Consider the following 15,686-nt stretch of genomic DNA (forward strand, 5'->3'; position numbering starts at 1 on the left):
TCTCAGCACAGCTGAAAGGTTTGTTTGAGTTGCTGTACAGACGTGAATTTGCATTCCCAATTTATGCAATTAGTTACTTTTTTAGGGAGTAACACAATATTGTATTACTTTTAAAAGTAACTTTCCCCAACACCGGTCACAATAATACACTGAAATGAGGACACATAATAATCTTTTTTTTCTTTCTTTTTTTTGTCAGGATGGCATTTAAATGTTTCCTAGCAGGGATTATAAATGGTTCCAGGAATGAAAATGAAGAAACAATGTGCATAATGTGATGCTTCACGTGATTTAATGTGCTACAGCAATGACCAGAGAGAACCATAGGCCTGTGATAATCATTTCTACAATCTCAGTGGTGTTGATGAAAGTTGTAGAAGACCACGTAATATTAATAATAAAATAAAAATAATAAAATTCTACCTCAATATTTACATGATGTCTCCATAATTCTGCTATAGACCTTGCAAGAGAAAAAAAAAGATATTAAAGGAATGGTATCATTTCAATTCTGCTCAGTTCTATTGTGAAATATTATTACAATTTAAAATGACTGTTTTCTACGTGAATATTTGTTAAAATGTAATTTATTCCTGTGATCAAAGCTGAATTTTCAGCATCATTGCTCCAGTCTTCAGTGTCACATGATCCTTCAGAAATCATTCTAATATGATGATTTGCTGCTCAAGAAACATTTATGATTATCATCAATGTTGAAAATAGTTGTTCTGCTTCATATTATTGTAGAAAACATGATAGATTTTTGTCAGGATTCTTTAATGCATAGAAAGTAAAAAAATTCACAGTTTGTAATAATGTAGAGGTCTTTACTGTCTTTACTGTTTAATCGTAACTTAAATTACACTCAAGAACACAAGACTTATCAGTATAATTATATTCATTATGCAAATTAATATTAACAAAAAATATCTGTAGCTTACCCAACTCCAATACCTGCTTTCAGGCTTGCAGACAACCGTGGAGACTGGAGAAAGTAATCCAAACATAAGAGTTATTATACATATAGAGTTATAAAACATATTAGCTTGAATAAAACAGATTGCTTAATTAGATGCAAACGAGAAACAGAAACAACATTTACAGAACTCACAACAGGCTTCAGAACAACAGAGAGTAAATTCTTTATGAAGCCTGGGATCCGCAACAGGGCGGCCTGATCCCGGAGACACGGGTCAATGGGGCCTGACTTCCTGAAATCACACACATATGAATACAAACATAATGTGTGATTACTATGAATCAAAGATGACTACAGCGTCTTTAATGAGGCCAGAAACACTGAGATAGTTCTAATGGATATCAATCATGACGTGTGAATGTGCTGATACCAGACGTACAGATGACTGTAGAGCGTACTGCCTCCATCAGCCAGGACCCCTTTAAAAGCAAACTCAAAGAAGACTTCGTAGAGCCGTAGAGGTGGGAAAGGAACAAGCTGGAATGTGAACAACACACCAGACCAGAACATCAGACCTGCTTTTCAAGTCTGCAGATCTCAACTTATCACACATGTTCTGTATAATGTATAGTGTTTAAACCAAAGCGGCAACCTTTCCGGTCTCTCTCTTGAATCCAACACGCATGTGACTTAAACTGTTAAAATTAATCGACTGGCCGCTAGAGACAAAGAGAGTCAATCCCATAGACCTCCCATGTTAATATGCCCAACTTTACGGCAGAAAAAATATGTTTACAGCCTGGTATAAAAAGTGGTTTTGGTCTATATAGCTAATTTTGCCCTTCATGACAACTGTGAGGGGGGGGGGATTTTTTTTATAACTTTAAATAATATAATTTAAATCCGTTTAAATTATATTAAGCCTTAAAGTTTTGCATAATTAAGGGCAGGGCCACTTGAGTGACAGGTGTATTGCCACTGCTGTCACTATAGAGACAGAGCGCAACGCGTCATAATCTGAAGACCACGCCCACCAAGGGGGAAAACAAACCATTCCACTGACTTTGCATTGCGAGAGGCTGCCTCCTTGTCATTTCTTGCTTCTAAGAAAAGACAGAATAATGCCTAAAAGCTGCTATGTGACAAGATGTACAGCAAACAAGCTAAGAAACCCAGAAATAAGTTTTCATAAGCTGTCGACCCCAAAAAACGAGCGTTTGAGGACATAAAAGTGGATACAGGCTGGAACGAATGGGTCAATTGCGGGATCCTGACACTCAGTATGCACTAAAAATACACTACGTGTGCAGTGAGTTAAACATTTGGTCACTGGTGAGCCAAATATCCAAATGTCAGTTTTATATATTATATTTCTGTGAGATAAACCATCCTGTGTTGCCGATTACGGTCTCCTCCAGCGGACGTACGTTAGTTCTCAGAGTAATGAGACACGTGACGCTCTGTCTCAACTGCCTGGATCCACTTTTATGTCCAAAACACTCGTTTTTTGGGGTCGAGAGCTAATAAAAACTTATTTCTGGTTTTTTTAGCTTCTTTGCTGTACACCTTGTCACACAGCAGCTTTTAGGCATTTGTCTGTCTTTTGTTAGAAGCAAGAAATGACAAGGAGGCAGCCTCTCGCAATGCAAAGTCAATGGGGACGGTTGGTTTGTTTTCCCCCTGGGTGTGGGCGTGGCCTAAATACGCTCTGTCTCTATAGCCGTTTGTCTGCTGTCTATTACCTCAGCTAATCCCGTCTCTTTGTCCATTTTCGTTTATACGGGAGCAAAGAGTATAGAAGCCCAAGAGGCGAAACTCTGTTGTGTTATGGGTAACAGTCTGTAGATGGCGCTGCGGAGGCGCGTCCGCCATTATGGAATGAAAGCTGCTGAAATCGTTAGCGGTAATAGATGGTGGTGTCTGATTAATTACTGAGATCTTGGCACCACTTCCATTTTAGTACTGTTTATAGTTCATGTGTGCACTTGCTAGATTGCACATCTTTTTTGTACCTTTCTGCCTGTAATAGGACATTCACAGATTGTTTTTGTTCTTGCCATTGAAACGTTCACTGTGTGCACTTTCACTGAAGATGTTGAAAAAACAAGTTGTTAATATTTTTGTGATATTTTATGTAAAAGATTAACTGTCTTTAGAAATGTTCATTTATAATTGTATTTATTTATTTATTTTTCCAAATCATATTATGGTGATGTTCACTAATTTCAAAATCAACATTTGAATAAATATCTTATTACTGTGTGTCTGCCTATATATTATTTAATGAATTTCTGTTATTCATATAACAAGGAAAATGCATAATAGAACATAAATATTGATAGATTAAAGGTTTGCAGTAATTTTATAATTGTATGTATCTTTGCAAACCATAAGTGGCAGGCTAATGAAGCCGATTCGGTGGGGGACATACCCTTACGAAAAAGTACTATAGGAATCTTATAGTATTTTGGGACAAAATATTATAGTAATCTTATAGGACTACTATAGTAATTTGGGACATACTATAGAAGTACGATAAGACTACTATAGAAATACTATAGCAGCTTTAAAATATTATACAGAACATCACAGAAGTATGAATTTCTGTGCATCACAGAAGTATGTTATGTTCTGTAACACCTCTATAATATCCTAGAGCCGCTATAGTATTTCTATAGTAGGCCTAGTTTTATAGTACTTCTATAGTAATATTTTGTCCCAAAATACTATTTTCCTAAGGGTAATTAGGCCATGCATAACCAACCATAACCAACATTTTCTGTCATTTAACGTCGGTCATCCTCATTAATGTATTTTAAATTGTTTAAAATATGACTTTTAACAATTTGTTGTTAAAATGACTTTTAACAATCATATCTAAACGAATTGTTTATATATGACGGCCAGAAAAAATTACGTTTTGTTATGTTAAGTTGGTTCAGTGCCATTGACTCCCATTATTTTTTGGCGTTTTCCTTCAGTTTTCAGTCCATAATGGCGGCCGCGCCGTCACGTCATGGGGGCAGCTGTTGCTATGGAGCGTTCTATTGAGTTTCGCCTCTTGGGCTTCTATAGAGACAGAGCGTATTTAGGCCACGCCCACACCCAGGGGGAAAACAAACCAACCGTCCCCATTGACTTTGCATTGCGAGAGGCTGCCTCCTTGTCATTCCTTGCTTCTAACAAAAGACAGAAAAATGCCTAAAAGCTGCTGTGTGACAAGGTGTACAGCAAAGAAGCTAAAAAACCCAGAAATAAGTTTTTATTAGCTCTCGACCCCAAAAAACGAGTGTTTAAGGACATAAAAGTGGATCCAGGCAGTTGAGACAGAGCGTCACGTGTCTCATTACTCTGAGAACTAACGTACGCCCGCCGGAGGAGACTGTAATCGGCAACACAGGATAGTTTATCTTAAAGAAATATAATATATAAAACTGACATTTGGATATTTGACTCACCAGTGACCAAATGTTTAACTTACTGCACACGTAGTGTATTTTTAGTGCATACTGAGTGTCAGGATCCCGCAATTGACCCATTCGTTCCAGCCTGTATCCACTTTTATGTCCTCAAACGCTCATTTTTTGGGGTCGACAGCTTATGAAAACTTATTTCTGGGTTTCTTAGCTTGTTTGCTGTACACCTTGTCACATAGCAGCTTTTAGGCATTATTCTGTCTTTTCTTAGAAGCAAGAAATGACAAGGAGGCAGCCTCTCGCAATGCAAAGTCAATGGAGACAGTTGGTTTGTTTTCCCCCTTGGTGGGCGTGGTCTTCAGATTATGACGCGTTGCGCTCTGTCTCTATACTCTTTGACGGGAGTGATGCACTGCCAAGTCAAGATGGCGTCGGCCGGCTCCGCCCACTTTGGGCTTGACGTCAAAAACACTACGTCCATATTTTTTAGTCTGTGGTTTAAACCTCAGATATATTGGGTCCACTGGGGCGGTAAATAACGATTATTTTGATAATATTTAATTATTGCTTCGATTAATCGGATGAATGTTTTTTAATTAATTTCTATTATCTGTGTGAAGTCTTGTTTTGCCTTAGTGGACATTTCTGAGCATTTATTTTCCCAGTTTATCATTTCTGTGTTGTGCCGCGCGGACTGTTATCTGTTTATGACTGCTTGTTGACCTTCCTCTGTTTGCTGTCACTCTCTGTTCCTGATAGTTTGCTGCCTGTCCTGCTCGACTACGATTATTGTCCGGCCCTCGTTGATGTCTTCTGCTGGTTGCCGACCCTTGACTGTTTGTTTTATTCTACTGTCTTCACTAATAAAGCTTCACATGGATCTCAACCCAAGCTCGCCCGAGTCTGCGTTACAGATTCCCACTTTTAAACAGAAATTAAAATGACTAAATTAAAAATGATAAACAAAAGCAAAAAAAAAAAAAAAAAAAAAAGCTAACTTGTACAAGGAATTTAGTAACATTTATAATTAATATTTTTTTAATATTAATTTTAACCCATTATTTAAAAATAAATAAAAATGTCACATTGTATATGTTGTCCTCCAAACAATGTGTGATATATAATGGATATAAAACCAAATATACACACACATTTACTCATTTGAACATAGTTATTAATTATTACATTCACACTACAACAATAGTCCCTGCTCTCATAAAAATACAATTACTGGTGTTACATGTAGAATATGAAAACTACATATCTTTTTTATTTTTATTCTTTATTTTAGATCTTAAAAGCCATTATAATGATGTTACATCCAGTAAAAAATGGGTGATCTATATTTTACAAATACATAACTATTTGTTGCGGTTTAATGGTTTGAAAAGGGCATATCCTTTGCTTGCCAACAAACTGCCGATGGCTAATATAACAACTATTAATGTAATGTAGTTGTGTACCGTGTGTCCCGCACTCTCCAGCAGGGCTTTAGTCTCCCTGAAGGCCCTGGCCATGCTTGGAGATGGCTGCTGGAAACCATCGTTCTCATAATACCCAATCCTCAGGGGCTCTGAGCTTTCATACACCTGTTTCATAAGAGGAAAGTATCATAGATTCTGCTTTCACCTATAATTGACCTATAAATAAGCATTTGATGTGCTATATTTATACAGGACCTTTTGGTTGAATGGTATTGGAGGAACATTGGGATCCAAAGTGAACATGTCTTGGCAAAGCAGTGCCTGCATAAACAGAGCCACGCTCTCGACATCTCTTGCCAAAGGGCCAATAGAGGACAACACTGTAATCCAGCACATAGCACATATTATATTTCGGTTTATTTACAGTTCAAAACTAGACCAGCAGTTTGATAAACCTGATCTTACCTGACTTCTGGCCTTTGACACAAGAACTGATTTCTTGACCACTAAACAAGGATGATATAAAAAAATAAAGCAAATCAAAGAACAAGAAAAAACAAGTAGATTATATGCACAACATCTCAACAAAAGAGCTACAGGTGAATCTCACAAAAAATGTCAATCTAAAATCAAAAGAAAGAAATAAGAAATTCTATTATGATTAAAAGAAATTTAGCACATTTACTGTGACTTTTGTGTCCCTCTTTAACATATAAACGTTTACAGATATGTTATTATAGGCATTATAGGCCCTGTGTTACCAAATTCCCCTTTTTATATTAGTAAATATGCTAATTTTAATTATAAAAAAAAACATATGCAAGCAAATTCTAGTATTTTTTCTTTCTTTTTGTATTTTTTAAAAGATATTAATAGATATAATGCATTATTCAAATACTTGAAGTTGTTTTGTTATGCATGTTATGCATCCACCCTGTTGCCATTATAACTATCCCTTAAAGGGATAGTTCACTTTGAAATTAATTTTTGGTATGTTTTAGCTTACCTCAAGGGCATCCAAGATGTAGGTGTCTTTTTTTCTGCAGTAGTTTCAATTTTGATATTTTTAGGTCAAACCGTTCTTGTCTGTCAGTCATATAATGCAGGTTGATGGTCACTGTCTCAAAGAGCATGCACAGAGTCCAAATTAAAACAATTCCCCGTCGTCCAAATTAAACAATTCCCCATCGTAAGTACACATTGATGGCCTAAGACACGAAACGAGCGGTTTGTGTGAGAAAACGAACAGTATTTATATAGTTTTTACCGCTTATACACAGCCATGTCCAAGTGATCTGATCTGACATGTACGCAGACTGGTGCATAGATATATACACTAGATGTCGCCTTGTCTATGGCAGTTCATTGGAACGAATGTCTTTAAGGCGACATCTAGTGTATATATCTATGCACCAGTCTGCGTACATGTCAGATCAGATCACTTGGACATGGCTGTGTATAAGCGGTAAAAACTATATAAATACTGTTCGTTTTCTCACACAAACCGCTCGTTTCGTGTCTTAGGCCATCAATGTGTACTTACGATGGGGAATTGTTTAATTTGGACGTCTTGGATGGCCTTGAGGTAAGCTAAAACATACCAAAAATTTATTTCAAAGTGAACTATCCCTTTAATGACCATAATCATACTCTTGATTATGAGATTATGTGTTCTTAATCAGAATTTACACACAAAAAATTATGATGACCATTATGATCAAATTATGATCACCATCACTATGAAGTGACACCTGTAAAATGTAAATGTGTTGACATGTTTTTTCAAATGTTGTTAGATTTGTCTCTTAAATGATCAACTCTGTTGCCTTGACTTTCTATAGTAAACAATATGGCAAATGGGCATTCAATTATATTTCTAATAAACACCATAGTGTCGTGATCTTGAGCACAAGGCTAGTAATGGCTCAACATCATGAAACATCAACCCTGTCACCGTTTAAACATGGCAAAATCTCAACATACATTAATTTACCTTGAGGTGGCAAAAGGCATTTTATAAAACACTTATTTGTCTGACAGAATCTTTAAAAGCTATATTGTGATTTATTGTAGCAAGAACTGCTATGAACCCTTTGCTTTGGAAAATGAAACAAATGTGACCAAAGGCACATACGAACCTTAGCCTCTTCGATGTGGGCTTAAATCCACAAATCCCACAGAAGGCTGCTGGGATACGAATGCTCCCTCCAATATCAGTGCCAATGCCCAGGATAGATCCGCCTCCTCGTATCAGAGCTCCCTCTCCTCCAGATGAACCCCCAGGCGTCTTCTTGAGGTTGCAGGGGTTCAAGGTTTGCCCATAAATGGGGTTACTGCACTCATAACTACAGTAGATACAAATACAAATACAGGGGTTGGTTACATAACAATACATCGCGTCACAATATATCGCAATACAAAAATGCAACAATATGTATCGTGGATAGTGACAATAAGTATTGTGTATAGTTCACCCAAAATGAAAATTACTATGTGAGAAAAAAATTAAAGTTTACAGAGTTTTAGTGTCAGTACTACAATAAACTACTATATATAATGTTGAATATAATGTATAATAATGCAATGGAGGAACAGGTGTGGGTCCTAAAAATGCCAAATATCGTATGTTACCAGTAAAAACTATTATTTTTGATATATCTAGTCAGTGACAGAGTGCAAGCATATTCGTCTAAAATAATTCTAATTTTCAGCTTCAGAATCATGAATATTTTTATTCTGGTGTCACTATTGTCCTGTGCATTGGGTTATCAGCACCAAGTCCAAGCCTATTCATTTCCACCCCCAATGTACTGTATAACCAAATTTAGCATTTTTGTTATATTTTGTTATAATATTTTTGTTAACCTTTTACCTCATGTCTTGGGAGTATCGCAATAATATAATATCGTGATATGAGGGTATCATTACACCCCTTCAATTGAATTAATTGAAAAAGTCTCAATGGATACAAAGGTACAAAATCGCTTTCCAGAACCTTCACTCTCTCAGTTCCTCTGTGGTAGAACGAGCTTTCAGCCTCTACCTGATTTCCTGAGACCATCACAACCTTCAAGAAACAACATTCTCACTTCTGCTCTAGTTTCTGTACTACTCTAGCTGACCCCTGAAACTTGACTTTTGTCTAATTTCAACTCTCATAAAATGTTTAATGATTGTGGAGCCCCAGGTGTTTATGACTGAAGTTAAACCACTCTTGAACTTATTTTTCAGTACAAAGGTCTTATCTTGAAAATCATGGCTCAGCACAAGTTAAGCCTTTCATATCACACATTTCCCATGTAATAGCAGCCCATAAAGCCATAATACCATCATTTTAACAGATGCTAATAAGACCTGTCATTTGAAGAGCTCTTTTGTGAAGTCTCTGTTATGAATACTGAGGTCTGCAGGAGAGAAATGAAGTACTAGTATATTAGACTAGTCCTTTTAGAAACAGCATACTAGCTTTTTTAAAAAAAAGAAAGAAAAAACAGGCTGAACAGGCTTGCATGTCTCTATTCTATAGAAAATAGTACCAAATAAATTGCTTTGCGAGGTGAAAAGTTCAATTTCATGAAGAAAGGTCACTGCAAAATGAAAAAAACCTCAGCTTTAGGAACATTATTATTATTATTATTATTATTATTATTTGTTGCATTGTGACAATGATGTAACATGCACATTTCCCCCCAAATTCTCACAATGTTTTATTTTTATTTTACTAAAAAAAGCTAAATTAAATTCAGTACAACAAACACCGACATTTTAAACTAACAACTGTACTTTACAATTTAAGTAATATATTTATTTTCCCATTGTAATGAAAATACGTTTTCACATTAACAACTGGAGGATAAAGGTGCTTACTGTCATTAATAATGTCAGAAAAATACATATTAACTTTATTGACTAAGCTCCAGTAAAAGAGCTGCTAACTGCACGTATTCAGCCTTCATACTCTCTCATTGGCTTAAGATTCATTCCCATGGCTCGTCTTGCTCTGCAAATCATCTGATATCAGCAGGTTTTTTCCCACAGGAATGATGTGCAGTGTTTACTCACCTGAGAAGGCCTTGTGGTATGTTGGTCTTGATGAACGGGATGGCGCCCTGTTTCTTTAGCACTGTAACCACCACACTGTCCATGACCGCAGGCTGATCCAAATGACCCACAACACCACATGAAGAATCATGACCCTGCACACGCAAACAGGAAGTTACGTACACCACAAACAGGAAGTCACCTCTCTTCACCTGCGTAATCCTCTGTTCTCTTATATTGACCTTATATCCAACGTTGTCCTTGATGCTGATCGGCACTCCATACAGAAGACCTTTCTTTGATTGAGTGTTGATTTCGGTCAGTTGCTCCACAGACTCCATTAAGATCTCAGTGCTGCAGTTCAGATTCTTGTTCACTTCCAGAGCCTTTGAAGTGTGACATTACACATCTCAGTTTGTGATACCAAGTGGTTTCATTCAAACACGCCTCAGCAATAAGCGCTGATAATTGCTTATTGTTTGCATATTTTTTTCTGCTGCTTTTCTGCACTTTTTTCTATCATCCCAAAGTAAAAAATAAATAAATACATATATATAGTAATAAATATATATATTCTTATGGAAGCTTGTTTCCGCCACATAATAAAACATTTTAAAAGATAATTGTGACTTTTTATCTCCCAATAGAGATGTAAACTCGCAAATCTGACTTTATTTCTCAGAATTGCGAGATATAAAGTCAAAATTGTGAGATATAAACTTGCAATTGCGAGTTATAAAGTCCAGTTCTAAGGAAAAAAATACCCTCTTTTTTTTGCGACTTTATAACACGCAATTGCGACTTTATATCTCAAGGTCAAGGTCAAGGTCACTTTATTGTCCCCGAGGGGCAATTATTTGTCCAGCCAGCAGAAAAACACAAGGACAAAACACACAGCAATACAGCAAAACATAAAATAGCCAGTCTCTGAAACACAATAGTAAAGAAATATTTAAAACAAATTGTTTAAAAATCAAAATAGAAGTCGGGATAAGAGAGTTTTTGAGTCTATTGGACCTGCATCTGGGCATGGAGTACCAACGGCCTGAGGGAAGTAGCTTAAACTGGCAGGACAAGGGATGGCTAGGGTCAGCTGCAATAGATTGGGTCTTCTTTGCCACTCTGTTGGAGTAGATGTGGGAGAGAGAGGGGAAATTGATGCCCACAATCTTGCTACATTCTCACAATTCTGACTTTATAACTCAAAATTGCGACTATATCACGCAACAGTGAGAGAAAAAAAGTCAGAATTTTGAGAAAAAAAGATGCAATTACGTTTTTAAATTTTTTATTCTGTGGTGGAAACAAGCTTCCATATATTCTATATATATTCTTTTTTTTTTTTTTTTACCACATAAGTATATATGCACGTAGATATATGATTGCAATCATGAAAACTCTCGCATGCTACTGAATATGGCAATGTTAATGTATTTGGTCTTGGCGGACTCGATTCTCCTGCTGGTATTGCGGCTGCTGAACAGTAAGTATGGACTTGCTACTTATAATAGATACACAGACAAGCAGTCATACACCAATCCCATAGCAGATCTGGGCAGGTGGAGCTGGGGAGGTGGAGGGGTTCAGAAAACTCTCAGGACTAGCCTACAGCAAACACTGAACCAGGCTATTTAAATGTTGAGCAAGCAATCTCATTGGCTGCAGAATCAGCAGAGATAGAGTCCTGCACGCGGGCAACCGCTAATATTTGATGTAACGGGTAGATTCATATTTGCATTGTCATTTGCGGTGCAGGAGCGGGCCGGGAATCAACAGGCACGGCGGACTGCGGGTCCAATAGCTCTGACTGTTTCAACTCAATCCGGTACCCTCTTATAAGCAGCTGCTGTCCAACGGTCCCGTGCTGGTTTGTGCTCACACTCTCTGTTAGTCTGAAGACCGTCAAAGGTTTCTAATTACAACGTGATTTGCAGAGATGAGAATTGTAGCCGATCGCGCTCACTTTGCTCACTTTCTGTATATAATCTAATCATAATTTGAATAAAAGTTTTATTTTTCATGCTGCTAAGAGGACCAACGGCCACATACACACTGCAGAGTTGCAGGAGAGACAACCGCATTTAAATGTAGAGTGAATCTGCTAAAATATCCCCGATAGCCTATTACATGACAGTGAAGGCTCATATTTGGCTATGTTCTTTTTATTTATAGAGACTGTAATTTACAAGCGTCTTCATAGCCTGTGATTTATGCATATTTGTTCAAAATAGCCTGTATGGGTAGCCTAGAAATCCAGACCTAAATCTAAAAGATTAATGGTCTGGCGTCGACTAATGAAAATTCGGCCAGCTCGAGGGGCGGCACCAAGCATGCATTTGAAAATCTCACTGCACGCAATTGGATAACACTACGACCAATCACAACAAGCCCCATACGCTTAGCTACCAGCGGAGCTAACTGGCTCTTTTTTATTAGACTCTTGCTGTATCCGGTCGGCAAAACAGCAAAAACGCCCTTCTTGCAAAGGAACAATTAGAGCGCCATCTTCTGTTCCTCTTTTAGATAAATAGCCAAGTCTAACTCGTTCATTGTAGCGGCCAAAGCCGTTTCAAACAACTTGTGTTCATCCAAGGCCATCTTGCAATGTTTACTAATGACTTCGACGTCGCAGCGGTGTCATCATCTCGCCTCTGGCCCGCCTATATCAGATAACCCGATGTGATTGGTGCAGCTCGGATACAAGGGCATATTTAATGAGCATCATTACTCGACGCCAGAGTAACTCGCTGAGCAAATTCAACTTGTGCTCTTGTGAGAACTCTGGATTTCCAGGGTACTGTATGGGCAGATCGTTCATATGATCCAGGCAAAAGTTTTGTATTTTTTACACGACGGATACACGCTCTTATCTTTTTTCTGTTAATTATTACTATGTTGCGCTGCATGTCTATTTTTCTTAAATGCATCAACTCAGAATGCCTAATGTTGGTTTGATTTCCCAAATTATGACCAGATCAATTCAAATGAATTATTTTCCATAATACCATAACTGCAATGTTACATTTTTAGAAATGATAGCTTTTCTTTCTTGAAGAAGAGACATATTTATTACTTATTTAATGAGATTTATAATATGAGTAAAAATGTAAACTATTAGTAAATGGCATCTAGAAAAGACAGCAAAAGATGGATCAATGTTTAAAAAGATTTACAATAAAAGTGATTTGTAAACCTCTGAAGCTGGGTATAAACTCATAAATCCCATAAAGAGTTATGGACAGGTAAAATATGGCTGCAGTCACAACCTTTTCCATGTAAGCATGTAGAACAGCATCCGGCTGCAGGGAGCCGTCCTGGAGTTTCCCAGTGAGCTCCGACAAAGACAGAGATACTATTGAACTGCTCTCAAAGTCTGGGTTCTGGAAAGATGCAAGAAACAAACATCAGATGTTTACATATTCACCTAGGGGAGACTGGGGCTAGTTGTCACAGTGGCTTGATCTCACTAACTTGAGGAAAAAAATCCAGTTACACAAATGCTTATATTGTCTAGAGGTGGTTTTCTATGCTGGTTTCCAAACATTTAGTTAAAAATATACAGTGGAGAGAACAAGTATTTTATACACTGCCGATTTTGCAGGTTTTCCCACTTACAAAGCATGTAGAAGTCTGTAATTTTTATCATAGGTACTCTTCAACTGTGAGTGACGGAATCTAAAACAAAAATCCAGAAAATCACATTGTATGATTTTTAAATAATTAATTTGCATTTTATTGCATGACATAAGTATTTGATCACCTACCAACCAGTAAGAATTCCGGCTCTCACAGACCTGTTAGTTTTTCTTTAAGAAGCCCTCCTGTTCTCCACTCATTACCTGTATTAACTGCACCTGTTTGAACTTGTTACCTGTATAAAAGACACCTGTCCACACTCAATCAAACAGACTCCAACTTCTCCACAATGGCCAAAACCAGAGAGCTGTGTAAGGACATCAGGGATAAAATTGTAGACCTGCACAAGGCTGGGATGGGCTACAGGACAATAGGCAAGCAGCTTGGTGAGAAGGCAACAACTGTTGCCGCAATTATTAGAAAATGGAAGAAGTTCAAGATGACGGTCAATCTCCTTCGGTCTGGGGCACCATGCAAGATCTCACCTCGTGGGGCATCAATGATCATGAGGAAGGTGAGGGATCAGCCCAGAACTACACGGCAGGACCTGGTCAATGACCTGAAGAGAGCTGGGACCACAGTCTCAAAGAAAAGTCTCACTACGCCGTCATGGATTAAAATCCTGCAGCGCACGCAAGGTCCCCCTGCTCAAGCCAGCACATGTCCAGGCCCGTCTGAAGTTTGCCAATGACCATCTGGATGATCCAGAGGAGGAATGGGAGAAGGTCATGTGGTCTGATGAGACAAAAATAGAGCTTTTTGGTCTAAACTCCACTCGCCGTGTTTGGAGGAAGAAGAAGGATGAGTACAACCCCAAGAACACCATCCCAACCGTGAAGCATGGAGGTGGAAACATCATTCTTTGGGGATGCTTTTCTGCAAAGGGGACAGGACGACTGCACCGTATTGAGGGGAGGATGGATGGGGCCATGTATCGTGAGATCTTGGCCAACAACCTCCTTCCCTCAGTAAGAGCATTGAAGATGGGTCATGGCTGGGTCTTCCAGCCTGACAACAACCCGAAACACACAGCCAGGGCAACTAAAGCCTGGTTCACACGGCAGGATAATTAGGCCGATTTTAGCCCCGATTCACCCCTTCCGACAATCTTAAGGATGTTCCGATTATCGTAAAATAATCTGATCAGATATTCCTGCCGTGAGTGGTGTGTTAAGGCTGCTCTCGTCTGCTCAGAAGGAAGTCGGGACCGCTCCGATCTCAAATCGGGGATATCCAACATGTTGGATTTATTTGGCCCGATTTCTTCCCGTGTGTGGTGTCCCCCGAGCACGCAGCCTGTGGACTGTGGAGTGTAGCCAATCAGAAAGCGAGGTGACGAGGCGGCGAGGAAACACCGGGAAATATAATCAAAACAGCCGGCGGCATGGCGCACCAGAAAGTCCGGTGGACGTCAGAGATCATCGCCTTTTCTTTTGATAACGTTTTTTTTCCGGTTAAAAACAAACTACAAACTATTGCCACTGCATCCTCTTCGTCTGCCATGATTTTTTACTCTGAAGTCACGTTTGATCTCGAGGTATTTTGCGCGATTTCCCGTCTGATCTGGGAATGCTCGGGAGTCAAATCGGTTCGTGTGTGATGTGTTGATTTTCCCGTGTGGCTGTGCACCACACACTGTACGACCAAAACTGTTAGACCCGTGATTTTTTATCCCCGTGTGTGGGGTCTCTCAGGTTTGGAAAATCGGCCGACAATTTTTAAATCGTCCCGTGTGAACAAGGCTTAAGGAGTGGCTCCATAAGAAGCATCTCAAGGTCCTGGAGTGGCCTAGCCAGTCTCCAGACCTGAACCCAATAGAGAATCTTTGGAGGGAGATGAAAGTCCGTATTGCCCAGCGACAGCCCCAAAACCTGAAGGATCTGGAGAAGGTCTGTATGGAGGAGTGGGCCAAAATCCCTCCTGCAGTGTGTGCAAACCTGGTCAAGAACTACAGGAAACGTATGATCTCTGTAATTGCAAACAAAGGTTTCCGTACCAAATATTAAGTTCTGCTTTTCTGATGTATCAAATACTTATGTCATGCAAGAAAATGCTAATTAATTACTTAAAAATCAATCAATGTGATTTTCTGGATTTTTGTTCTAGATTCCGTCACTCATAGTTGAAGAGTACTGTTACGCCTGCCTGTTTACCCCCCTGCTGGCTCTGCTACACAGTGCAGACGTTAGTTGGGCAACAGGTGTATTTAATCCCTAATTAACTCACCATAGGTGTTAGTATAAAGACCTG

At 38.6% G+C, this 15,686-nt stretch overlaps 1 protein-coding gene across 1 annotated transcript in view; it reads right to left on the reverse strand.

The window, feature by feature from the left end:
- faah (fatty acid amide hydrolase) overlaps nucleotides 1-15,686 on the reverse strand; it is a 28,191-nt gene that overhangs the window by 10,523 nt on the left and 1,982 nt on the right. The window contains exons 2-12 of the mRNA XM_082136152.1: nucleotides 13,067-13,180; nucleotides 10,043-10,186; nucleotides 9,822-9,955; nucleotides 7,898-8,104; nucleotides 6,225-6,265; nucleotides 6,015-6,139; nucleotides 5,799-5,924; nucleotides 1,359-1,456; nucleotides 1,112-1,211; nucleotides 942-985; nucleotides 424-463 (exon numbers count right to left, since the gene is read on the reverse strand). Coding sequence (XP_081992278.1) covers nucleotides 424-463; nucleotides 942-985; nucleotides 1,112-1,211; nucleotides 1,359-1,456; nucleotides 5,799-5,924; nucleotides 6,015-6,139; nucleotides 6,225-6,265; nucleotides 7,898-8,104; nucleotides 9,822-9,955; nucleotides 10,043-10,186; nucleotides 13,067-13,180 — 1,173 coding nt within the window. The remainder of the gene's footprint in view (nucleotides 1-423; nucleotides 464-941; nucleotides 986-1,111; nucleotides 1,212-1,358; nucleotides 1,457-5,798; nucleotides 5,925-6,014; nucleotides 6,140-6,224; nucleotides 6,266-7,897; nucleotides 8,105-9,821; nucleotides 9,956-10,042; nucleotides 10,187-13,066; nucleotides 13,181-15,686) is intronic.

The sequence above is a fragment of the Leuciscus leuciscus genome, assembly GCF_965113295.1.
Source record: "Leuciscus leuciscus genome assembly, chromosome: 14".
In the NCBI taxonomy this organism is placed as follows: Eukaryota; Metazoa; Chordata; class Actinopteri; order Cypriniformes; family Leuciscidae; genus Leuciscus; species Leuciscus leuciscus.